Genomic DNA, 25,053 nt, shown 5'->3' on the forward strand with positions numbered 1-25,053 from the left:
GCCTTTTAGGCCTTTGGTCACCGAAGGCCGGGCGTGCGGTACCCGCCTTATTAACCTTTTGGTCACCGAAAGCCGCGCGGGCGGTACCCACACTTTTAGGCCGTTTGAAACCGTGAGCCGCGTCAGCGCCGCGCGTCCTGCTTGTCCAGTATATTAAAGCAAATTCTCTGTGCGAAAGTTATCCCGCCTCCAAATCTGATTGGCCAGAACCAGCCTTACGTTTCCGATTGGCCAGAACTAACCTTTTGGCTTTCAAGCGTTTAACTCTTACTAAGCTTTCGAAACCTTAGTGCCTGTATGAACATTTACCTGATCAGCCAGAACAACCTGTCCTTGTCCTACCTTCAGCCTTCGCCTTACTAAGGTGTCGAAACTTTAGTGCCTGTACAAACTTTAGCTTGATTAGCCACCAGATCTGCCAGCTAAACTAGAACTACCAGATCAACCAGAACTACCAGAAAAGCCAAAACTACAGTATCAGCCAGAAACTACCAGATCAACCAGAACAACCAGATGAACCAGAACTGCCAAATCAGCAAGAACTACCGCGCGCTGTAAAGCCATTTAGACTTTTTGACGTCAACCAATGAACCAGATACTCCTTTTGGCTTGGGTCCTTACTTAGCTTTTGAACATTAGTACCTTAGTGTCATTGGTCATTGAAAGTCTTTTAATCTTTTGGTCACCGAAGACCACGCGTGCGGTACCTGCCTTAATTTGCCTTTGGTTGCCGAAGGCAATTCAGGCCTTTTGTAACGGAAGGTGACGCGTGCGGTACCCACGTTAATAAGCTACAACTGCCAGATCACCAAAGCGTCCGAAACCAAGCTGAATGGTTATTTCTAAAACTACAGAGCTTTGGAAAGTTTACTGACCCTGTAAGCACTGAACGCCTATTAAACTAAGCTTTCAGAAGCTTCGTATGCCTAAGCTTACACTAAGTCTATATGTGAAACCTTTTCGGCTTTGTGGCTTTGTAACTAAAAGGTGCGTGTGCCGGATGAAACCTTTTAGGCTTTGTAACTGAAAGGTAGGTATGACGCATATAACCTTTTTTTGCTTTATGACTGAAGGGTGGGTGTGCCGCATGGTAACCTTTTTTGCTTTGTGACTGAAAGGTGGGTTTGCCGCATGTAACCTTTTTGACTTTGTAACTGAAAGGTGCGTGTGCCGGATGAAACCTTTCAGGCTTTGTAACTGAAAGGTGCGTGTGCCGGTTGAAACCCTCTAAACTGTAACTGAAAGGTGAGTGTGCCGGATGAAACCCTCTAAACTGTGTAACTGAAAGTTGAGTGTGCCGGATGAAACCTTTTACGCTTTGTAACTGAAAGGTGGGTGTGCCGCATGTAACCTTTTAGGCTTTGTAACTGAAAGGTGCGTGTGCCGGTTGAAACCCTCTAAACTGTAACTGAAAGGTGAGTGTGCCGGATGAAACCCTCTAAACTGTGTAACTGAAAGTTGAGTGTGCCGGATGAAACCTTTTACGCTTTGTAACTGAAAGGTGGGTGTGCCGCATGTAACCTTTTAGGCTTTGTAACTGAAAGGTGACACTGCCGGATGAAACCTTTCAGGCCTTTGCAACTTAAAGGTACATCTGCGGAATCTACTTTTTTATTTACGCAGTTGAAGCCTTTCTGTGTACACCTGGCCCCGGCTACCATCCTGCCGGTTTCTCTAAATTTTAGAAAACCTGTTTAATTCGAATTATTTAGCTAAAAGACGCGGCTGACAGAAACAGCCTTTGCACTGCAGCGCGGCGCGTATGCGCCGCGCGCTGTGCTTGTACCAATTATTGCAGAACGTCCAGATTACGCTACACTGTTGTGTTTGCGCTTAAATTAAAGATGGGACACGGGCACGTGCCGGTGCACACGCCGGGCATTCATCGGGATACTTTGCTTTACGGATCTTATCCCATTCCGCTAACTGATCCTCCCACGTCTTCTCCGCTTTCTCAACAAACGCGTAAACATAATCTTCTCGGTGCCTGCCGCTGATTGTATCGGGGCTGAGAAGCGGCAGACGTCGCTCCATAGATAGCCGAGTAACATTTCCACCGGTCCCGCGGAGCTCGTCAATATTGACATACTCGGATTTCGTGGCGCGGATTGGACTAGGCAGTCCAAAGACAGCCGATGCGGCCTTAGTCAGTATTCCGTTTGATTCTAAATAAACGCATAAAAAAATAAAAATTCATTCGCAAAATTCGTCATAATTATAAGATTATACGTAGTTTCGAGATAAATTATACTGTAGCTGTCTGGTATTATTTATGCCTGTTTATTTATGTTTCTCTTTACCAGTTGAAGGCATAGAAGCAGCGGTGGACGTTGTAGTGGGAGCGGTAGTGGATGTTGTAGAAGCGGTGGTGGAAGTGGTGGAAGCAGCGCTTGAGGGTGTCGCCACGGGCGGAGTTGTGCTGGTTCGCAGCTGCAATTCAGGACAGGCGCGCATACCTACCAGGTGAACGCTAAGGCTTAAACACTGTCGCAGATTTGCACATACTGTACCGTGTACTTCTACATATATAGCTTCCGCACACGCTTCCACGAGGCGCGGTCGTGTGGCGGTGGCGCTAATCCAGAAGAGGACGGAGGAGTCTTAGGGTCCGACGACGGTGCCGGTCATGCAGGTGTTGATTAGTTTCCTATCTGATATGAGGTTGGATTTTCTGGCAGAATTTCTTTGCCCATTATCGCACCCGAACAATTGTGAGTGACATTTCGCCGCACTCAAACTCGACGCGCGACTTTTCGCCGCGAAGACATTTTGCCGCCGCACTTTCAGACGCTGGGACACTTCGGTTTGGGACATTTTGTGCTTTGAGACATTTTACTTTTGCGACATTCGACGCAAGACGTCTGGTCGCGGACAATTCGTCTTGGGACTTTTCGAACGATGCGACTAATGGACGCAATATATTTCGCCGCGCTTAATTCGCACTAGTTGTTCAGATTTTTTAGGCTTTGTTCTAAGTTTTTCTTAGGTTTTCTTGGTCCTTCTTAGACCTTCTTAGGTCTTCTTATGCTTTTTTAGATTTTTTAGGTCTACTAGGTTTCTCAGGTTTGTTTGGTTTTCTTAGGTTTTCTTAGGTTGCTTGGATTTGTCAGGTTTCTTAGGTTTTATTTATGTTTCTTAGGATTCTTAAATTTCTTAGGCTTCTTAGGTTTCTTAGGTTGTTCGTTTGGGTTTGTTTTTTTTTAGTTCTCCCCTTTTCTGACTCTTTTAGTTAGCTTAGCAAATAATTTATCTGATAGGCAAAATGTCGCTTCGTCGAGATATCCTTGCGGCGAAATTGTCCTGCTTCGAAACGGCTATGCGAACTGTGGCGTAGTATAGCAACCATGTTGCTAGCGTATGGTCATCAGTGTGAGACCATCAGTGTGTGTTGGGTCGAGCTGCAGTAAACTACTAAGTCGTGACAGTGGCGTGAAGGTACGGCTAGTGTGATACTCCGCGAGCAGAAATGCCCAGTACGGGTAATGTGACTGCTTCTAATGTGACGGCTCCCGCAGCGCCCCTTGAGGAGAATGGTGGATCTGGCCTTCTGCGGTTCGAACCTGCGGTCATGACGTGGAGGTCATGGCAGTTTCGATACCGCAACTATATCAAGTTGAGGAAGGTCACGGACACAGATGAACAGAAGGCTATCCTGCTGGACGCCTTGGGCGTGGACGCGATGGAAATGCTGCAAGAACGCAGCAGTCTGTCTGCGCCGTGTGATACAACCTCCATGTGTCTGCCGCGTGACCCGGACGATTACACCAATGCTCAGATTGTGGATAAACTCGAGCAGGCATACGTCCGGAAGACCAACGCGACTGTAGAGTGGGCAATGTATTTCCAGCTGCGTCAGGAGGCCGGGGAAACGTTGTTGGAGTTTTCCAACAAGCTGCGGAGGAAAGCAATTAACTGCAACTTCCCCGGAGACGTGTTGGAAAAGAACATGTCGTCCACGTTCCTGAACGGTGTGGCCAGCGATGCCACGCGTCAGCATCTCATGACCAAAGATTTCACGATGCTCGAAAAGGCCCTGGAGAAGGCGCAGCAATACGAGCTGGCCAAGACCACCAAGCGTGGCCAAGCGTCCACGGAAGTGGCTGACGTAGCCATCGTGCGCACCAAAGCAGAAAGGCGTGGCCAAGGTCGCAGTCAATGTCAACTAGGCCGAGCTGGAGGAAGAAGGTACGGCACAGGCGGAAGCCGCAGGAGGGACGGTGGGCGAGATGAAGGGAGCAGCCCGGACGAACGCGGCAGCAATTCTGCTGACAATGGTCGACTGCGCGGGGGAGGCGCAGGGTGTTATTCCTGTGGCGATGTGGACCACAGAAAGGCGGACTGCTGGGCGAAAGATGTCCGGTGTGGCAACTGTGGCAAACGAGGCCACATTGGCAGGATGTGCCGCTCGGAGCCCAAAGAGCGGGAACAGCACCAAGGCGGGAGGCGAACAATGCTCATAGAGGATGAGTTTGATGTCATGGGCATCAACATCGCCCCGGAGAACACAGACGACTCGTTGGATACAGTGTGGTGTATGTTAGATACCTTAAGCAGGCAGCTGAACGAACTAGCGGAACGATGCCGTGCGCTGGAGCAGCGGGATGGCAAAGATTCCGCGAACGAACGTTCACAGATGAATCATGCAGAAGTATTGTTTGTGGGTGAAACAACCGCCTACGGGCGCATGACGGACGGAACCGATGAACGGAGAAATAGCGATACGGCGTACAGAGACGCAGTCAGCTGTGGTGCACGACCAAGTCAGAGCCAGTGCGAAGCGACAGCGTCTGTTGCGGACGCCGAGGCCGAACCGGATATCACTTCGGATGTGACTGGAAAGCGTAAGAAAGTGAAACGCAAGAAACGGAAATAAGCACTACTTTCGACTGCCAGTGGAGGAACCGAAAACGCTTAATATTCGTAAAAATTTTTATTATTACTATTATATTATTGATGCTGTAATTGTTTTCTATTTTTTGTGAGTGGGTTCCCCACTGGGGGGAGATGTGGCGTAGTATAGCAACCGTGTTGCTAGCGTATGGTCATCAGTGTGAGACCATCAGTGTGTGTTGGGTCGAGCTGCAGTAAACTACTAAGTCGTGGCACGAACGGAAACTCTCGCGGCGTAAAGTCCTACCGACGAAATGTCCTGCGAAGCGTAGCGAGGCTAGTTGGCCTTGCGGTGAAATGTCTGAGACCAAAGCCTTGCGACTAGTTGTCCGCGGCGAAATGTCGCGGTGCCGCGTATGGCACGCGTATTATATATTTAGCTATGAAAATTACTGTAGCGCAACTACGAGTTTAACAAATTTAACTACAGTAAATTCGCTACTATACACAGAAGAGAAGTTCACACTCCTCTTGAGGGTTTACACTCCTATTGACTATACGCTATACACTATACACAGTTCACACTCCTGTTGACGGTTACAACCTAATTTCCATCGATACACAGCAACATGCCCCAAATGCTTCAGATACTAAGTAGTAAAACAACATGCCGCGAGTGTGTTATCACTATTATGGAAGAACGGTATGTCTGGTTTCTGCTGGTTTCCGTTCCATCTGTAAAAATAACTCGTTTTCCATGAGCGGTTAACGGCTCTGCATAGTAATGCATTAAACTTTCTCCACCCCGCGGTAAATTAGCGCCAAAACAAACAAATTTAGTGGATATGACTCACGAAGTAAGCGACTTGTGATTGGTCGTGACATATTTCCAAAAATGGAGAAACCATTGGAAACCAGTTTCGTTACTTGTTCACAGTCCGAAAGTGGAATCAGAATTAGCCTTAGTGGCGCTCGTGGTCGGCGATGCCAAATTACCAATGCCGTTGACGGTAGCTTGATTGGCGTTAATGCATGTTGCGATGCAACTTTTCCATACCAAAGCATTAACGTTTGCATACTAATGAGCGCTAAGTGGTTTGTTCGCCGCGATTGTTGAAATGATAAGAAAAATCATTACTTTGCAAGAAAAACAGTAACTGGAAATCGGGAGATTTCCGAACGTAAACAGCAACTGCCAGCGTGAACTTTTAGCCCTTAATAAACCCACTATACAGATATAAGCCGAGAACCGAAAGGGTAGAGGGCACTAAAATCTGCAGTTTTCTCTCTTCTGTCTTCGAAACTACAGCAGCACCGCTTCCGGTAGCTTATTTCTCCGCCCACTGCTCATCATGTTTGTTCTTCTCACCGTGACTATTCTGCTGCTGGCCGCCTCCTCTGGCCCGGTGGCCGGTCAGGACCTGTGTGCGACAGTGTGTACCCCTGGATCTGGTCCGTGTAAGGGGTTGTCCATCTGCAACACGTGCCCAGGGTGTAGCTTTGGGGCGCCTGCACCGACTCCCGCGCCTCCCCTGGCATGTCGCTCCTGCTGCTGACCAACCACGTCGCGTGCCGCTCGGTAACCAACAAGTGGTCCTCTGCTGGCGATATTAGCTGTCCGGTTGCCATAAGACCGCATTTAGATTGCTGATATGATAGCTCTACATTGTGTGCTAATTAACTAGTGCGTCACCGTCGCTTGTTGTTTTGCTTGTCGAGCGAGCTCACGATACTGTAAACAGTTTACAGACAACGCTTGCCATTTGCTGGTTTGTATCCACCGTAGTGGACGTGGTTTCTTGCTGGACTGAATGCATCGGATAATCAAATAAAGTAGTCTTTTAATTTTATGGTCTGTTGTAGTTTGTTGCGCGAGAACGTTGTCCCTAGCCGAAAGTAACGAAATAGAGATTAGAGGTGGTTAATGATTAGCTTCCACTATATAATTAACCGGTGAACCTGGACAAATGTTGATCCGCATTCTACGTCACGCCTCTTACAACAGCCGATCAGCCTGACGATGGCATCCCGCCGCAGTAAATCGATTCAAACGGGTTCAAAAAATCTTGGGCAGTTTTGCGGCCCTTGATAAAGAAATAATTCCGTACAACTCAATAACCTGAAAACAAACACATAGTACACTTCGTCAGGAGCAGCTCCTACAGACCGCGCAGGTTCCATGGACAAAAGCTCGCTGGATTGCTGCTTCTTGTGATGGCTGTGCTGTGGCTGTACTGGGTCAACTTCCACACCATCACATCAAAACGCTGGTCAGTGGCCCGATCAGTGGAAGCAGCACCAACAACCCCGATGTCACAGCCATCACACTGACATCCCCGGTCACAGTCGTCACGACCTGCTATCACATCCCCTCGAAAATGGACAAGACCGCGTACCTGCACTTCACGCGCAACTTCCTCCCGCATATCCCGGGCTTCTTGTAACATCTTCACCGACGCCGCATCCGCCGCGGAACTGCGGGCTTTACGCCCCACGCCAACCCAACCGCACCCGGCTGGTGATTCAGCCGCTGCAGGAACCCCACGAGTACGCCAAGTTGGACCGGTGCCGGCGGGTGTGACGATATGCCCTGCACATTCCTGTGCGGTCATATGACATCACGCTGACCGCATATTACATCATCATGCCGTCATGCACTCTGTCATTGGTTTGTCGCCGTCACTAGCCCCACCCATGGCAGCGGAGCCCATCCGGACCAGGACCATTATACTGTAGAGTAACCCTATACTTGACAGCCTTTTTGTACGACAGGAGCTATACTGCACCGTAGTACTGGCAAACGTTCAGTTGGCTCAGAGCCGACTGCACTGCACTCACATGTGCTGTCTGCCTAGTCACAGGCAGCACACATGAATGGTGAATGTGCTCGTACAGCGTACGTCTCTCTGAGCTATAAAAAAAGCTGTCAAGTGCAGGGTTACTCTACAGTATATAAAGCACCCCTCCACACCGTACCAGTCAGTAGTGCTGCAGTAGTCTACCAGCAGACTCTCAGTCGACTCTCAACCTACACATGGCTTACCTAGCATTAGTATTGCTATTGTGGGCATAGTGTTATATTGAATAAAGGTCACTGTCTTACGGGTGCGTTGTCTAATCGTTATAGGGACACATAGGTAACACATAAAAGTCATCGTCGACCTGCACAGATGTAGCACAGGTGCACTTACAGGAGAACTCTATACTGCGACACGGGTGAAGCAGGCCGATCCGGAGACCTACCCCACGTCCGAGCTGTACCTCATCTGAAACCAGAAATGGCGCTTCGTCCAGTGAGCTCTACAGGAGAACATTTTACCGCCCTGGGAGAGGTGGATCGAGCATATCTATGCGATGCAGGCATGGTATTTGGAGCGGGGGCTGAACGCGGGCAAGGACCCGAATGTGATGAATGCGGTGGCACTGCGCTATCCGCAGAATGTGCATATGATCCGCCCGAAGCCGTATTTTGACGGATTTGGAGATGTGTGGTTTTGTTTGCAGTACTATTTTTCTATACTGGACTGTTGAATACCGGTACTTATTTCCAGTTCCGTCAGTGCTTATAATTTATTCAGTTTTTGCTACACAACTGGTCAGATTGATCGTTTAATCATAGCTTCCATAAAACAACTGTTATCAGAATAGATCAATTCGGAACACGGTTGAATCGTTTATTTCACTAGCACAAATATGGACAAACGCATAAGGTCATTAATTATAATCGCTGTCCGATATTCTCAGGTGCAGCGTTGACATGCTTGCTGCCCGATTCGTTCAGGTACCACACTAACATGCGTCGTCGCTCCGACATACAGCCGGCACCAGGTGGCGCCACCCTCCGCAGGACCTTCACATTCCTCCAGATGCGAGCAGGCGTACGTCCCAGCGTCGGCCAGCTGCACACTATGAATCCACAGTTCGTCGTCGGGGAGGTGGCGCAGACCCAACACGTTGTTGTTGCAGTGGCCGGTGAAGGCGGGGATGTCGGCCGAACGCTGGAAGACGCGTTGTCCGTCCTTCGTCCAGTAGTAGACTAGCAGCAGGCGTGGCTCGTCTGGGCTGGTCTCCATGGCGATGCTGCGTGGGACCACTTCGAAAGGTCGACAGCTCAGGTGAAGGGTGTCACCTTCGACGACGGTTAGGTGCTTCGGAACCGCCAAACGATCTGCGGATGCCAAAACAATAATTTAATTACGTAGAATTACCGTAGTAAGGTAGTACTGCATGGAACCAGCGCGTACAAGCCGGTCCGGAGTTAGAGCACGATAGAGAACAGCTAACGCATAATAAGCGCGATGTTTGCGCTAAGCACGATGGCCACTAGCCCACTACACTGGTGGCTTGGTGCACGCCATATATTTAATGAGTATAATCGTAATTGCCTGGAGGAAGGTGGCTAGAAAAACAGTCGGTGCAGTAAGGGACAATCTAACTGCGGAGCGCATTTACGCATTGTGGTAGACGGTCAACCATAGACCATACTTTCACTGGAAAATGTACTTTAATTCACTTCTAAACCACGGCTAGGCAGGTAGGAAAAAAAGGGGAAATAGGCCGTTCGCTCTGCGGTTAATAACCTTAATGCATAAATCAACAAACAGTGTGTTATAAAAGAAAAAATCTAGTGCCCTACGATCGCCATGCGCCAGTATTTGAAGATTCTGAACCCCAAAGCGCTTGTCCGCGCATTTATCATAAAAACGAACCATCTACTTTATTGTCATACATTGTCTGTAAACAGTAAATCAGTAAATGTATACACGGGTTACTTATCTGTACGGCACAAAATATTGCAAGAAACTGCCAAGACAAAGAATTTCTCAATACATGAACCACAAGAGTGATAAGACGCATGTTTGTTTAGAACCTGTTATCCGTAATTCATAACCTTAGGAAGCACAACAAAATATGGCACCACAACTGCCGTGTATGTATAGTCTGTGGAATTAACGTGCACCCGATGGCATTTACGCACCTTTCGTCAATTCCGTGATCATGCAGTTGGTAAACTGCCCCGCAACGGTGTTGGCAGCACTGTCATCGCGGCTGACTATTTGGCACTTTGTCATTATCCCTCCGTAAAAATTCCAGTTGCAAGCGGGAAATGTTGTCGTTGCGGGGCACGCAGTGCTCCACGGCATCCTGACGACAATCTGCACGCTGATTATTACACACCAGTAAAGCAACATGTCAAATGGAGAAGATTTGCATACATTCACGGTTTTACTTACAAGGAAATTTAAACGTCAATGAAGCGTAGAAAATAACGGACAGTAACGCTTTACCAGAGAACAGAATGCTACTGGAGCGTTAGTTGCCAAGTTCGAACGTTGTATTCCCTGGACTGCATGCCATGCATTCCTGACGCTGTGAACAATGCCCAGCAGCTTGGCACTGCTTGGCTAACGAAACCATCTTTTCGAACTGCCTGATGACAAATCATGACATCTTCGTTGATCATTCGACACTTTACTCACCGGTCAAGTAACGCAGTAGTACGACAGCGCGGATTCGATTTAACGGTTTTGACGATGATAAACTTCTGACCCGCGCGACTAACCGAATACTTTATCGTTTTTGCACTTAATTCATCTGACTGAGGCGTTGAAAACAGAATAAATTGTACAAGTACATGTGTAGATTTGTATGTGTCCTATGAAACACCACCCCACCGTCTGCTCTCCCTTTTTAACACTCCTATGCTCGCGATCGTAATACGAACAAGTAGTTTACAGTTTCCGTATAGTTTACACTAATTATTTCTGTTAATGCGTGCATGGTCCGGTCGTAAAAGATGGATTGGGTGTATGCAGCGGCATTCTGGTGCGTGGTGGCGTTGGCGACCATCTTTCCTGTCCCGAACACGGAGGCGTGTACCCCTGCTTGCCCTAGCGAGGCGAGCTTGACAAGTGGAAAATGCGTCATAGAGAATTTTGCCTTCAGTAAGTACAAGTGCACTGTGTTACAGAAAAATGATTGAAATCTTATGCAGCATTAACAATCTGCTAGAATATTCTGGAGGTAATTTTTACGATCACTGTTAAACTGGTTTATGTCGGTAAGATGTGATCATGTGCATGCACATAGCTGCACGTAAATATGTGTAATTTTGAACCTCTGTGTACACACTGGGGTATATAATTCATTACACAAAATAATTTTTACAATATTTACTTAATTATTTCCGCTCTGGTTGTGGTCACTTTATTCGATCGCGAGCAATTAGGAGTGCTGAAAAGGGAGAACAGGCGGCGGGTAGTATTTTGCGTTTCACCCGATTCAGAGTTTCCGTTGTTTGTTTTATTTTCCATAAAAATTTACTGATGTTTACGTTCAAATTTAATGAGAGAAGTCGTTTTTTATAAAAATTAATGATCTCTGTGAACTTTGTTTTGTCAGGAACTTTAACAATCTGGTGACAGGAATATGAAACCATACACGCAGAGTGACCGGAATATGAGAAAAAGTACATGTCGAGTACATTAGAGTAGTTGTTGTGCATCCGCCAAAGATTCCGTATTCTTGCGATATTTGTGAACTCAAAAAAACTTTTAGCACTACACATGTTATGTAATATATGACTTACATGTACCGACAACAGAATAAATTGTACACTTGGTTTGCATGTGTCCTTAGAAACACCGGGCCTTTCCGTCTATAAACTTCTAAAATGAAATTTAACGGACCCTTGAAAAGTGTGGGGGTGGGGTGGGCTTGCTCAGCGAACTGCACATTTGACGGCTGGCTAAAGGCAGTGCGATGAGCAGCTATTCATGTGGTGGTCGCACCAATGATCGGTGACCGGAATATGAAACCATACACTCAAAGTGACCGGAATATGAGGAAAAGCGGAGTACTTATGTTACAGGCTTACAGCAGTTACACTAGTGTAACCACATCTGTAAGTCGTCATTTTTTATTGAGTTCAATGAGTTGGTTATTAGCTGAATTGTAAACATAACATTCAGAAACAACTGTAATTAAACGCAGTTCTTAATAATACAAAGTCTGTAGTCCAATGACTCTAATCAATCTATTGTTGCAGTCTTCTCTTGGGATATTACGCGCGAACTGGAAGTATCCGAAGGCTGCAACCTGGACCTTCCCTGCGTGCCCTTTCGCCGCAGCTCCACGTACCGGTACAATGCCGTTGACAAGAATACTTCGCCCGTTGCACTGTTAAGCAGTATCTGGCGCAAATACGGCCATCCGTACATTTGGACCCGAAACAGCAAAGTGCTGGACGACATACAGCGCAACGACCCGCGTGTGCAGACCCGAAACGATCGGCTCCAGATCAGTTCGGTTAAACGTACCGATTCCGGAGTGTATTTCTGCACGCATGATGGAGGCACGACGAGTGCCGCATCGAAGCGGTCAGTTCTTGTTAATTTCGGCCACCCTACTCGAGTGAAGGTCCAACCTCGGAAATCAGGTGAGTATTAGCAGTTTTGTTTGTGCTTCCGAGTAGCTTAGCCTATGTGTAACGAAGGGTTTTATTAAGAAGGCTGACCGTGCTGATACATTGTTTAGTCGATCGACTAGTTAGATGACTAGGATGACTCATGCATGGTCAGATGACTGTTAATCACAGTAACAGACTGTGACATATATAGCAAGACATAGAATATCAACCGACTAGCATGTAGGTAGAAGAGCTGGACAATTAGCTCAGCAGAATCGCTAAAGGCAAGAGTTACAGATACATTATGAATCGCATTACATATGCCGCCGCTGCTACTCCAGATCTACCTCTTCCGGACCCTGCGCCGCCAACTATTCCTCGGCAGTTCAGGGAACACTATTGCGTCTCCTGTATTACACCGGGCGACTGTGCGTACTGACCGCGCGGAGTGCAACACTGCCGTTGACCTTTAGCTGGTCGCTAGCGATCGCGCCGCAGTTCGGCGCGCTGCACATCGTCGTTACGGGATTGTTGCATTATGGCTTCGAAACGGGCCGGCAGAGTGCCGCTGATTTGATCGAAACCACCAACGAAACGGTGCGCAAACCGTCGCAGCGTATCTTCCGCTATGCCTCTCTACCGTTGATTTACTGTATCTTTTCGACTACGTGGACGAGCTCAGCTCCGATGATGAAACTGATCAACGATTTTCGGTGTTCTTCTCGGCGCTGCAGTTTAGTGAAAACGCTGTCTTGCCGTTAGTGTGACTGGCATTTGTGGAGCATTATTTCAGCGCTGTCGAGTGGCTGGTGACCGGAATATGATAGCTTCATCAGCCGTTGGTATATTTTTGTGCGGCTTTACTTTTAATCTGATGTAGCGATTGAAAACTTCTTTTCCGTTTCTTGGCTCGCAGTTCGTAATGATTCGAAATTTTGTAAGAAAATAAAATCACGCGGACCGCGACTACGAATCTTCGCAGTGCTGGACGCTTTAGATTTCATAGTCTTCTTTTAAAAGCCAATTCAGCAACAAGGGTTTTTGACTTCTTCACTGGTTAACCCAGCAACTACCAACTAAGCAGAAAGGCAACTAACAAAGAACACAGAAGTAACTGAGCAAAACATGAACAACTGGCGCTCTCCAAACAATTCTTGTCGCGGTGGATGTCGCCGTGACATGCAGCTGGAACGGCGGTCCGAGTCGGATCCGGCACGAGCCCTGGTAAGACTCATCACGGCAGTCCTCCGTAGCGATGCAAACGTACAAGCCGGCATCAGCGGAACTGGCGTCCTTGATGGACAAGATCGCGTCAACCTCCACGCGACAGGAACTGGCACGCTCACATTGCCGGCGCAGACGGCTCCCGTCCTTCGTCCAGTAATATCCGTGGTTGCGCTGGTACATCCACCGCTGGAAACTATCCAGCACCGGCTGCACGTACAAAGGCCATTCGTTATCGTACTCATGGAGGCTCACCAGAGGCTGGCACGTGCGGGTGATTGACTCGTGTTCCGATACCATCAGTTGCGAAATTTCTGCAGAATTTGTATACATTTCGGTAATACGAGTAACATCCAACGCTGAATTAATTACCCTAAACGTTGTCAAGCAGTACAGATACAATACACTCATTACTCACTGGAAGAGACATTCTCACTGAAGCATTTTCCACTTGTCAAACTGGCGTCTTCAGGGCATGTGGGCGCACATGCATTCGTGTACGGGTTAGAGAAGATGGCGGCAATAGCCGCCACACACCAAACCGCCCTTATACGCTGGTACACAGTTGATCGGTCCGAGTTCATGGTTTTGTTCATTCGCCAGAATAAGAACAACAACTAAGGGAAAAGTATGGGAAATACAAAGAGTTTTCCGAGACTGCAGATGCAGAATGCAATCCAAAAACTAGAGTATCCTGTAATGTGCAGCAGTAATCACCTCATCAAATCGTATTAAACCGATTTCGAATCGTGCACGGTGGCACTGTCGTAAGTATTGCTGACCGTCGAAAATGGAAGAGCATGGTATAAACAGGCATTTCGAAAAAGCATTGCATCAGCTATGCTTTGCTATGCAAGCGAAGAACAATGCCCCCGCTGCTTGGCAGTGTTCTCCGCTTTAGGAATGCACTGTGGCTGCATTCCAGCAAAGACGACGTTCGAATGTGACACATAATACCATGGTTGTCCGTAGCGCTATTTTTAGCAGTTAGGAGTGGGCAACTTGGCACTGCGCTCGGTTAACCATTTCTTTCCGTAACTGCTATCATAATAAGTGAGCGATTTCACTATTACGAAAAATTGACAGCCACGTGGATGCCGGTTCATGCAAAGTGTATGGAACTATAGGAGTTTCACGGTGCGAAGTGAGGCGGAACATTGAAGTTTGGCTTGTTGATTAACGGCTGTGGAAGTGCACCGCACTTGTGCACAAGTGCTTCGATGCACTCTTACGGCCGTTAATCAACGGACCCAGCGGGAAAGGATATTTTTCGACGCATTGCACCCATCTGGACGTTCAACATCCGTCCTGCTACACACATTTCTCGATTAAAAATTTGGGAAGCACACGCAGTTTTCACAGTCTGCAATCTGCGCCAACTGCAATGGACGCAAAGAGCTAGGTAGTTAGAGCTATTCTCCGCAGCCTGGCAGCTCGCAGTAGCATTGCTCTCGGTTCACCATTCCTGGCCCTGATTTCTCACGTAGCACATTATTTTTACGCTCCATCTCATCGGTGAATCGCCGTGTTTAAAAAGATGGTAACTTCACTACGTTTATCGGACTGTTTTATGCGCTCCGCTGTCAGATTGTCCCTTTAGCCTCGCAACCTCAGAATCCGTCGGATATCACCCGAATGTGCCGCGCAATTTCTGCGCGCTTTCTGCTCATTACAAACAGCGCGGAGACTCTGCGGAGCACCACCCTTGTGACACACTTATGTCTCGCAACCGATAATAACGACAGGACAAGCCTGGCTAACGGGTGTCCAGTGGTCCCAAAACGTCAAGTTACGCGATAACCTAATTGTGTGGGCACGGGACACCGGGGAGCCCATCTGCGTAAGACTGAATATAATACGTAGAATGGAATATGGATAGTATTGATAGAAAAGCAGTTGTCGGGATTTCATGGCAGAAGTGACAATGCCGGATTCATGCATCCAGGAAGCCGGAATGATGTAGGAGAGTTTCGCGGTCCAGAGTAAGGCGCAGCGCTGCCAGCGAGGGTCACGACGGGTACCGATGGACTTTTGCAACGGTCAATGACCGTTGTGGAGATGCATCGGGGCCCGTTAGACCGTCCCAGTGGGAAAGGATACTGTGTGGCGTAATGCAAAAACCAATTGGTTCAACATTCAATTTGTTCAAACGTCAATTAACGGGTTCAGACGGGTTCAACATCATTAACGAACGAAACGAAAATCTGTGCAACAGGCCTTCCTGTTGCACAGATTTTCGTTTCGTTCGTTAATGATGTTGAACCCGTCTGAACCCGTTAATTGACGTTTGCCTTAATCAAGCTGGCCTCCACTTCCAAATCAATATATGTACATTCTAAACGTACTGTACCGTTAAATGTCATCAGAGCTTTAGCTCACTTCATTTACGTAACATAATCACCGTGTGACGCACGTGTGTCACACTGACACAGTCAGACACGATGTTAGTTCGGATGATTCTAGCAGCCACGTCGTGGAAAAATTACCAACTGGCAAGGCAAATTTCCAGCTTTTTGTTTGCGGTTTCCGGGGTGACGAAGAAACATAATATTAGCTTTGGTGACCAAACATATAATGCATTCCTATGTAACCGACTAATGATTGTACGTACCGTTACGCCGACGAAATTGGACGCAAACCCGTTTTTGGACGTAAACCTCATCTTTTGTAGAAGCATTGAATAGTAATATGAATTACCCGGTTGATCAGGGTAAGTGCTTCTATAAATAAACCCGGTTTTAATAAGCGCAGCTGTGCTAACTTAATTATGCTGAATGGGTCGGGAGCTAGCGGATTCTTCGAAACAGCTCCAGTTGTCACTGGAGCTTTGACAACTTTAGCCATCTGAGTTTGTATTATTCGTACTAGTTAAGTGATGAAGTGGGTAGTCTACACAAAGCGACTAATCCATTGTAGGGGAAAATACATAACTGGCCAAACAAGGTAAAATTAAATTGTCGATTGATAGTCGCCAAGCAGTCCTTGTCGCGGTTGATGCCGGCATGACATCCAGCTGGAACGCCGGTCCTAATCGGATTCGGCACGATCCATGTTCCGAGGCGTTGCGGCAGTCTTCCGTGGCAATGCAGGCATACAAGCCGTTGTCCCCGGACTTGGCGTCTTTGATCAAGAGGACCGCGTCGGCCTCGATGCGGCACAGGTCAGTTTGCTCGCATTGCCGGCGCAAATGACGCCCGTTCTTCGTCCAGTAATATCCGCGGGCACGCTTGTAAATCCACCGCTGCGAACTGTCCAGCACCGGCTGCACATACCACGGCCATTCGTTATCGTGGTCCTGGAGGGTCTCCAGCGGTTTACAGGCGCGGGTGATAGACTCGTGCTCCAATATCACCTCATGTGGAATTTCTGCATGATACCGGTGAATTTGTTGTCCAAAAACGAGAAAATACGATAAGTATAAAGTATTGCTGTACGTACCGTCCGCCTCGTGCTCTATCCCGCAGTTCCATCGATCATCTTCCTGGTCTGAATTCTCACAGGACGGGTACAGATCAGGGGATTGCATGGAACAAGCAGCGACCCAGTAAGAATGCGCAAAGAGCATACGGACGATTAACACCGCAAATCGCAGTTGCAGGAAGTTTCTAACCAACATCTGTACAATCCAGTAGGAAGTAGGAACAGCTAGTAACGTGTGTCAGTTCCCGCAGGGATAGATCATAGAACGGCACTCCGCTGGATTGCTTACTGTACTGGATTCGTGATAACTCATCGTGCCATTTTGGCAACCATGGTAAGCCTGTGTGGTAAAAATTAATGCGCTGCTGAAGAAGTGAATACGAAAAGAGCGGAATAATTAGATATAATTAGGTACTGGCCATGGGAATTTCTTGCAGCCTAATGCTGGCGAAAGACATACTGGTAATACTGATAAACCGCCACTCCGCCTCATATTAACAGTTACTGTAATATTAATAACTCGTCGAATAGTATCGGCGAGATGAACGACCTTTTTTCCTGGAAGCAGAATGCTTATATACAAGCTTACTTCATTTCTACTATTCAAAGGTAACACCGTAACCCTCAAAAATCAACAAGCATGAAACAATCATCCGCGGCAGATACACCCCAATCACAACAAGAAAAACTCTTCTATACTGTCCTGCTCGGGAATCGTGCCCATAACGCATATCGCATTCCCGCGCTGTATCTGTATAGACAAACGCTGCCGAAAAAACTCTTTGGCGCGTTTCTGGCCAGTGGCAGATATTAGGCAGCTTCCAACCTTGTCCGCAAGTTTCTTAGTGCCACCGCTCTTAGTGCCGATGCTTATATATGCATCAGGCAATGCCTTCCCAATTCAAACCAAGTCGTGATTCGATCAGTGATGGGTGGCTACGAACAGCGCGTTGCTGTGCAACCAGAAGTGTGTAGTTATAACATTTATTTCCAACGTTAATTGGGATGTTCTTTTTACGCACTACTGTTCTTCTAATTCGTAAAAACTGACGGGGTCATTTTGTAGCCGGTCTGCTTATCCAAATCCAACCATAAGTTGCAGTCTCACCGTGCATCATACAGATCCCGTTATACCCGTCACACCCTACCGTACAGCTGACCTTCGCCGAGTCCAGAAAATACAAAAACAACGAGCTTCCCTGTTTTACGTCTATGGCGAATACAACGAACGATTGGCGGATTAGAAAGTTTAGTAAAGGAGATTACAATAATTATTATGGTAAGACAGGAAAGAGCGCTGTGTTGAAAACCAGGAATTGCAATGTGCTGCACGTGCGGCACATTCTAACCTTTGTGAGGTGCGCAAAATGCAAAGTATCCACTATCCAGTGTTACAAGTATAAGTAGTATTTGTGTGCGATGAGCTAATAATTCGCCGGTGCTGCATAACTTATATGATAATCCCAGGCTGTTACTCACGGACAAACGTGATAAGAAACGAACATGCTAACCTGCGACAGAAGTCAACGACTTTCCCAATAATGTTGACACTTTAATCAGGACCGCGCACGATTCATGCGATAACGCTTATCTGCATCAGTGTGATTACTGTTAAAGTCTGAACAGTGAAAACTACTCAGTAGGCCAACTGTACAACGGTACACGGCAGCCTAAAACACAGACACTGTACCAACGCTCTAATTTGAAGTTCCGGACCCTCAGTCTCTTAACTACTTCCTGGTTTTCGTTGAAACCGTGTATACACGGACAGTACCATGTCCAGCGAATCGGCCGACGCCATTGGTACCGGACTATCGTCCACCTTCTCCTCCATGGCCCGTCTCTCCGGGGAGATCCGCTCCCGCACCTCTTCCAGCAGCAGCATCCTCCCACCCCCTTCCTCCCCTAAACCGCCTCCGCGGCCCCTCCCGCGGGACTCTCTCCTCCTTAACAACGCTCCCGACGCCGCCCGTCGCTACTTCATGGATCACGATAACCGCGGGATCGCCGTCATCATCAACAATCAGTCATTTGATAAATCGTTGAACTTATCGAAACGGGTGGGGTCCAGTGTGGATGCGGTGGCGCTGGAGGATGCCTTCCGGACGCTGCGTTTTATCAGCACCAATATACATTGTTACACGGACGTGTCGTGTCGGAATATGTTGAAGCTGATGCAGCATTACGCGACGACGGATTTCACCGATATGGATTGTTTTGTTTGTGCGATATTGAGCCATGGGAAGGATGGAGGGATTGTGTATGGGTATGATGGGAAGATCTCCATTGATTCTCTGATGGAGCCGTTTAAGAAGAAAATGCACGCTAGTCTGGTACGTTTTACTTTACTTTACTTTACTTTACTTTACTTTACTTTACTTTACTTTACTTTACTTTACTTTACTTTACTTTACTTTACTTTACTTTACTTTAATTCAATTAATTTGGCCATCAATTAACGATAATATCTAAACTAGCATTTAGTAAAAATAAATGTAGTCAAATCAAAATAAACATAAATTTGATAATTTTAATTTAACCCAATAAAAAAATTAGCTTTTCAAACGGATAGTTTATGTATTTAGGTGGGAAAGCCTAAAGTCTTCCTTGTTCAAGCATGTCGCGGTGAGACGTTCGATGACGGCCGCGACTTGACCCAATCGGACGACGGCGAACATGTGCAGCGTATCCCGCTGGAAGCCGACTTTCTCTACGCATACTCCACGGTCCCGGGGTACTACGCGTGGCGCAACGCCATGAACGGCTCCTGGTTCATCCAGGCCATTGTGAAGAATATCCAAACGCACAAGCGCAACGCGGAGATGGACCTGCTGAAGCTGCTGACCCGAGTCAACTACGACGTGGCCTACCAGTACCAGTCCAATGCGCCCGATGATCCGCGGATGCACGCCAAGAAACAGATGCCCAGTGTGGTGTCCATGCTCACCAAAGATTTGTGTTTCTTTCGCTCATGATTTCGACATTTCGACATCAAAGAAAGATAAAAATTCTGTGATAAATATTCAGTTTTTTTTTGCTTTACTAATTTAATTTTTTCTCATACTGCGCTTATTGTAGCCATGAAAGGGTTAACACCAATCATGTTTCGACGTGACAATTCAAAAACTGCGTTGTGGGCAACCACCACCGGGCGTGGATTTATAATTTGCCCACTGTCCACAGCGAATGCAATACAGAAATCAGATGCCGTCCATCGCCATACAATTGTGTTTCTTTCGCTCGTAATTTAAAATTCAATCAGAGATGGAAATTCTATGATAAGTACTCAATTTTGTGTCAATTCTGTGACTTCTGCTCATACAGTATTCCATCCAAAATAAACTTGACATGAATTTGATAAAAATCATATTTCGACATGAAAATTAATCAGATCTGTGAAATGGGCAACCACCGCCGGACGTAAGTCATACAATAATCTACAACGATGCACGCCTCACAAAATCCAGTTTCCCTATCCGCCCATCGTTGTAATCCAATTACCAGCTGCTGTCTGCTGCGCCCACCAATTTTTCCAAACCCGCACATTTTTCTGCATCGTTTTGTTGTCAATGTTGTGTTTGAATTTTTTCTACTTTGAATGATGTTCTGTGCGCACAGCTAATCCAGGAATTTTTTCCCCTTGATCCACAGCGTGTCTTCCCTGTTGCTCAACCGTGTTATGCACGGTACTCCCCCGTCAGCATCATGGTGTTGGAGGGACTGTTAGCGGAACTGCTCAACCGCTACATCGGGGATTATGTGGAGAATCTCGACCCGAAGCAGCTCAACCTGGGCATTTGGGGCGGTAAGGGATAATCCGGGAAGGGGGACGGTGAGCCGGGAATTATAATCTTGCCTTACAGGGGATGTCAAGCTCCACAATCTGCAGATCAAACCCGGCGCACTCGATGATCTGGATCTGCCGTTCAAAATCACCCACGGACGCCTCCGTACGGCGCACTGTCTTTCTTTTGACATTTGCGCTGGGATGGGAATTGATGGGCTGATTATTTTCAGGGAGTCTGGTGCTGAAAATCCCCTGGAAGAATTTGTACAAGCAGCCTGTTGTCGTGACTGTCAGCGGGCTGCATTTGGTGGCGATTCCCAATATTGGTAAGAAAAAACTATGCGCAGAGTGCGCAGGTGTCTGTATGTCCGCAGCACGGTGCGCATAAGCGATACTGGGAGCTCTGAGCATCGCACTAATGTTTTTATTCATATTTTTATTTTTGATGTTGTTGATGGTTTCTTTAGTGTGCGCTAGTTGCGTGGTCCTTATTGAAAATTTGTTTTTTTGTAGGACTAAAGTACAATAAAGAGAAGGAGGAAAAGGAAGCCGTTGAAGCGAAGCAACGCGAATTGAGACGGTTGGAAGATGCGAAGAAACTCCACAAAAATGCGGGCGAAAGTAAGCGAATATTTTAGTTATTATTTTAATTTCTCGTATTTATTTTTTAAAATTCAGTGCGTTCGATAAAATTGTTTTACGAATTTTTCCTACGGGAATAAAAAGATTCCGCGTCGAATGTGCGGTTTTGATGGGTTTTTAGGATTTGTTTGCACTTTGCAGTTTAATATTTAAAATATGTAATTAAAATAAAACGATTTTAGAATTGCACTTTAATTGGTATTTATCAATATTGGTTTTTAGTTTTTTAGGGAAAAGTTAAATTAATTTATACGTGCGTATCTTAATTTAATGAGATAATACGCCTACCGGTGGGCACAGTGTTGCGATAGGGAAATTGCTGATTATTAGTCTAAATTCCGCACATGCCGCTGCGATAGCCAAATGGAATTCAGCATCAGGGTGTTTTTCTGCTTTAAGTGGCGATTTTGCCAGAGGACAAAAGCAGCTGTCAGAATGTAATTTGATAAGCTGGCCCACCTGTACCTGCCAGACTGATATTTATGCATTTGCTCATTGTGCTGAATTTTCCGACTGATTAATCATCCCGGTTGTGGAGACATGAATCATCGGAATATTATTTATTTATTTTTTTGTCTGTCTACTTTTTTTGCGCAGTGCATTATTGGCGCAACCCTGAATTACATTTCGCTTATGGAGGCAGTAAAAAATTACCGCGGTAATTTGTAAAAACAATAAAACAAATAACAACAAAAACTAAATAATAAATCATACACCAATAGTCAAAAATAATAATAATAATAATCGCGCTGGTAATTTATAAAATAAATTATAGCAAATTTTTCATAAATCAGTGAAAAAAAATGAATAATAATAATTGCGGTGGGAATTTATAGAATAGTTTATACGAATGGAACTAATTAGAAAATTCATTGGCAAGAATTTATTGGGAAATTAATTGTAAATTAAATAAAACCACATACAATAATCGCCAACTTATTAGAATTTAATATTCATTTTTTTGGTGTAGCGCCGGCGCAGCAGGACTCCTTCGTGGAGAAGATGGCCACGGTGGTTATTAAGAATTTGCAGGTGGATATTAGTGATATTCATATCCGTTTTGAGGATAAAGTCTCCAGTCCGTCCACGCCGTTTGCGGCTGGCATTACGCTGAAAAAGCTCAGCTTTTTGGTGAGAATTTATCCCAGTATTGGCAGAAATTCTGGACACCACTGTTTAACGCTTTATTATGCAGACAACGAACGAAAACTGGCTGGATGAAGCCGTGGCTGATGCCAGCAAATTCGTCTACAAGGTGAGGACATGTTCGTTTATCATGTCAAATTGTCGGAAATTTGTTCTGTTTGGTTTTGATTTTAGACTGATTTACAACCAATGAGAAAACAGATAAAAACCGGTTTTCTTTTGTAAACAAATTTTCTGTCATTTTTTTATTTAACGTGTTACATTGAAATTAATTTTTAATATTATATTTGTTGTTTTAGCAGTTACCGTTTTTTTTAAATTTCGTGTAATGATGTGCTGTCTGCTGGCAAAGTATGATGAGTGATTACGTAGTACGATGGCATTTCAGTCCCGCTTTACTCAAAGGCTCTAAGCCAGAATTTACGGTGGTCTGACGGATGGTAGTTTAATTAATATTGCAGTAAAACCAGTTAAACATTTTTCTGTCACGTACCTTTTTGCACAAGGGCAAATTCTAATTTGTAGATTAATAATTTTACAAATTATTATTTGTTAATTGTTAATTAATTTGCAAATTATTGATTAATTGTTTACTATTTATTTGTGGATTATTAATTATATGTAAATCAACATTGTATTATTAATTAATTTGGAGATTATTAATTTGTAGATTATTAATCTGGAAGCGCTGTCAGTTTACTGGAGCCCGGAAATGCGCGAATCCCTCAACGACATGGACGACGCCAACCGGGAAGCGGCCTTCACCGCCAACATCGCCGGCAAAGACAACCGGCCCAACCTCGCTTACGGTAGCACCGCTTTCCTTATTTCCACGAAATTTAAATACCAAAATTATCTTTTTCAACGCATTATCGGTACTGCCTGGTAAAATGTGATAAAAAGCGTCATGTTGACATAGTTTTGGAGCCGATTCATCTGACGTGCAACCTCCGACTGAACCCCAAACCGGAACACGACGGCACCAACTACCAGATCCCCAAGATTGATTTGAAGCTCATGCTGGAATCGCTGGCGCTGACGCTCACGCGCAAACAGGTTGAGTGGGACAACGGGAAATTTGTTATGCGATTTTTTGAATTTTATAAACCGGTTTTGTACAGTATGAGGGGATTGTGTTGTTTGCGGATGCCCTGGACACCGTGACATTGAAATCCAAATACCGGAAGTACGATCCGCCGGAGCATCCGATTGTCTACAAACGGAACGCTCGTGAATGGTGCGTCGATTCGATTATTTTTTTTTCGTGATTTTTTCCGACCATACTGGGTTTTTTTGTGATTTTATTTTATCGCTTTACTTTAAAATAATTTTTTCCGAAAACACCTTATTGCTTATTTTAGCAGTTTGTATTTTCGTTAAGTTTTGTCGTATTTTATTTTGAAATTTTGATGCGAATGCGTTTATATCTCGAGTGGGAAAATTTCGAATTTTGTTTTTATTTTACAGTATTTTAAATAGCTGTATTTTATTTTCAGATTTTTAATGATAATTTTTAATAAATAACAATTATCATTGACTGTTTAAGCGGGTTTGAAAAATTTTCGCTTTGTAACAATTTTCTATGTAGAGTCTACAAGAAAATTTTGATACTCGATCAGAAAACCGGAAATTCATATTTCCTTTCATCTTAAATATGTTATATGTAATTGTGAAAAATAATAATTTTCATGAATAATTACAGTAACAGCAATAATTATTTGAACGATTTTTATCTATTTTTTGCTTTGTATCAGTTTTCTTCGTAGTGTCAGTGAAACTTATTTTATATTAAGACGAGTAAATTCGAGGTTTTGTGGTTTTTTTTACATTTTAAATTTCTGTTTGTATTTTTATTAATTATATATTATTCGCTGATCAAAAGTGTTTTAAACGTTGTGGCGTTGTTTTTGGCGGCGTGTAGGTGGAATTACGCGCAGCGGTGCGTACTGGAGGCGGACGTGAAGCCGCGGCTGGAGGGCTGGGTGTGGGCGCACATCAAGAACCACCGCGACAAACTGCGCAAGTACCGCCGACTGTACACGCAGAAACTGATCACGGCCAAACCGGCGGCGGCGCTGCTGAGCGACATCGAGGCCATGGAGCGCGACCTGACCATCTTCAACATTGTCCTCATGCGCCAGCAGGCCGAGCTGGACGCCAAGAAGCTCAAGCCGGCGCAGCAGGAGCAGAACACCGGCTGGTGGGGCTGGATGACCGGCAAGGGCAAACAACCCCAGGTACGTCCTTTGAAGGCGGGGAAAACGTAATTGTTCTTCTTTTATTATTACTAGTATAGTATTGTAAGTAGTAAGTGCTAATTAATCGTGTTACTACATCCTGTCACTCGTAGACGATCTATTACTGATGGAATGTTTGAACTGTGAAGTAGTGTCATATGTTAGCGGAGCGTTTGCGTAGTGCAGTGGCAATTGTGAGTCCCCGGAAGCGTTCTCATACAGCCAGTTTAGCCATGTATCCCATTAAATTTCACATAATGTCAATAAGTTTATATTACGAGTTTATATTATCGTATAATCAACAAATTTTTTAGATAACCGAGTGATAATCCTATCGATTTGTCATTTGCCGTATAAAA

At 45.6% G+C, this 25,053-nt stretch overlaps 5 protein-coding genes across 11 annotated transcripts in view; 2 read left to right on the forward strand and 3 right to left on the reverse strand.

Moving 5' to 3' along the window:
* Positions 1–8,432: 8,432 nt before the first annotated feature.
* Positions 8,433–10,195, reverse strand: LOC129584797 (uncharacterized). 4 transcript variants are annotated; one of them, XM_055477116.1, is made up of 3 exons: positions 10,065–10,195; positions 9,809–9,993; positions 8,433–8,998 (listed from the first exon to the last, which is right to left on the reverse strand). In XM_055477116.1, the coding sequence occupies exons 2-3, from the start codon at positions 9,972–9,974 to the stop codon at positions 8,571–8,573; spliced, it is 594 nt and encodes a 197-aa protein (XP_055333091.1). In that variant the 5' UTR covers positions 9,975–9,993; positions 10,065–10,195; the 3' UTR covers positions 8,433–8,570. The 4 variants fall into 4 exon arrangements, with proteins under 4 accessions (XP_055333091.1, XP_055333092.1, XP_055333090.1 ...); XM_055477117.1 differs by having other exon boundaries at positions 9,809–9,975; positions 10,065–10,172; XM_055477115.1 differs by having other exon boundaries at positions 9,809–9,986; positions 10,065–10,154.
* A 3,088-nt stretch (positions 10,196–13,283) lies between these two features.
* On the reverse strand, positions 13,284–14,404 carry LOC129584806 (uncharacterized). The gene is made up of 2 exons (XM_055477123.1): positions 13,881–14,404; positions 13,284–13,776 (listed from the first exon to the last, which is right to left on the reverse strand). The coding sequence occupies exons 1-2, from the start codon at positions 14,056–14,058 to the stop codon at positions 13,331–13,333; spliced, it is 624 nt and encodes a 207-aa protein (XP_055333098.1). The 5' UTR covers positions 14,059–14,404; the 3' UTR covers positions 13,284–13,330.
* A 1,468-nt stretch (positions 14,405–15,872) lies between these two features.
* LOC129584627 (uncharacterized) lies at positions 15,873–17,697 on the reverse strand. Of its 2 annotated transcripts, XM_055476867.1 has the most exons (3): positions 16,901–17,697; positions 16,328–16,828; positions 15,873–16,182 (listed from the first exon to the last, which is right to left on the reverse strand). In XM_055476867.1, exons 1-2 carry the CDS (start codon positions 17,076–17,078, stop codon positions 16,365–16,367), a joined length of 642 nt encoding a protein of 213 aa, XP_055332842.1. In that variant the 5' UTR covers positions 17,079–17,697; the 3' UTR covers positions 15,873–16,182; positions 16,328–16,364. The 2 variants fall into 2 exon arrangements, with proteins under 2 accessions (XP_055332842.1, XP_055332841.1); XM_055476866.1 differs by having other exon boundaries at positions 15,873–16,828.
* A 416-nt stretch (positions 17,698–18,113) lies between these two features.
* LOC129584626 (caspase-3-like) lies at positions 18,114–20,090 on the forward strand. Its single transcript, XM_055476865.1, has 2 exons — positions 18,114–19,215; positions 19,468–20,090. The coding sequence occupies exons 1-2, from the start codon at positions 18,658–18,660 to the stop codon at positions 19,855–19,857; spliced, it is 948 nt and encodes a 315-aa protein (XP_055332840.1). The 5' UTR covers positions 18,114–18,657; the 3' UTR covers positions 19,858–20,090.
* Positions 20,091–20,391: 301 nt separating this feature from the next.
* LOC129584808 (intermembrane lipid transfer protein VPS13C-like) overlaps positions 20,392–25,053 on the forward strand; it is a 30,665-nt gene continuing 26,003 nt past the window's right edge. For all 3 annotated transcript variants that reach the window (XM_055477128.1, XM_055477125.1, XM_055477127.1), the window contains exons 1-10: positions 20,392–20,687; positions 20,746–20,832; positions 20,900–20,995; positions 21,183–21,290; positions 22,282–22,442; positions 22,507–22,566; positions 23,128–23,266; positions 23,377–23,513; positions 23,579–23,694; positions 24,379–24,694. In XM_055477128.1, coding sequence (XP_055333103.1) covers positions 20,588–20,687; positions 20,746–20,832; positions 20,900–20,995; positions 21,183–21,290; positions 22,282–22,442; positions 22,507–22,566; positions 23,128–23,266; positions 23,377–23,513; positions 23,579–23,694; positions 24,379–24,694 — 1,320 coding nt within the window. In that variant the 5' untranslated portion in view covers positions 20,392–20,587. The remainder of the gene's footprint in view (positions 20,688–20,745; positions 20,833–20,899; positions 20,996–21,182; positions 21,291–22,281; positions 22,443–22,506; positions 22,567–23,127; positions 23,267–23,376; positions 23,514–23,578; positions 23,695–24,378; positions 24,695–25,053) is intronic.

This window comes from Paramacrobiotus metropolitanus, unplaced genomic scaffold, assembly GCF_019649055.1.
Source record: "Paramacrobiotus metropolitanus isolate TYO unplaced genomic scaffold, Prichtersi_v1.0 Parri_scaffold0000014, whole genome shotgun sequence".
Classification (NCBI taxonomy): domain Eukaryota; kingdom Metazoa; phylum Tardigrada; class Eutardigrada; order Parachela; family Macrobiotidae; genus Paramacrobiotus; species Paramacrobiotus metropolitanus.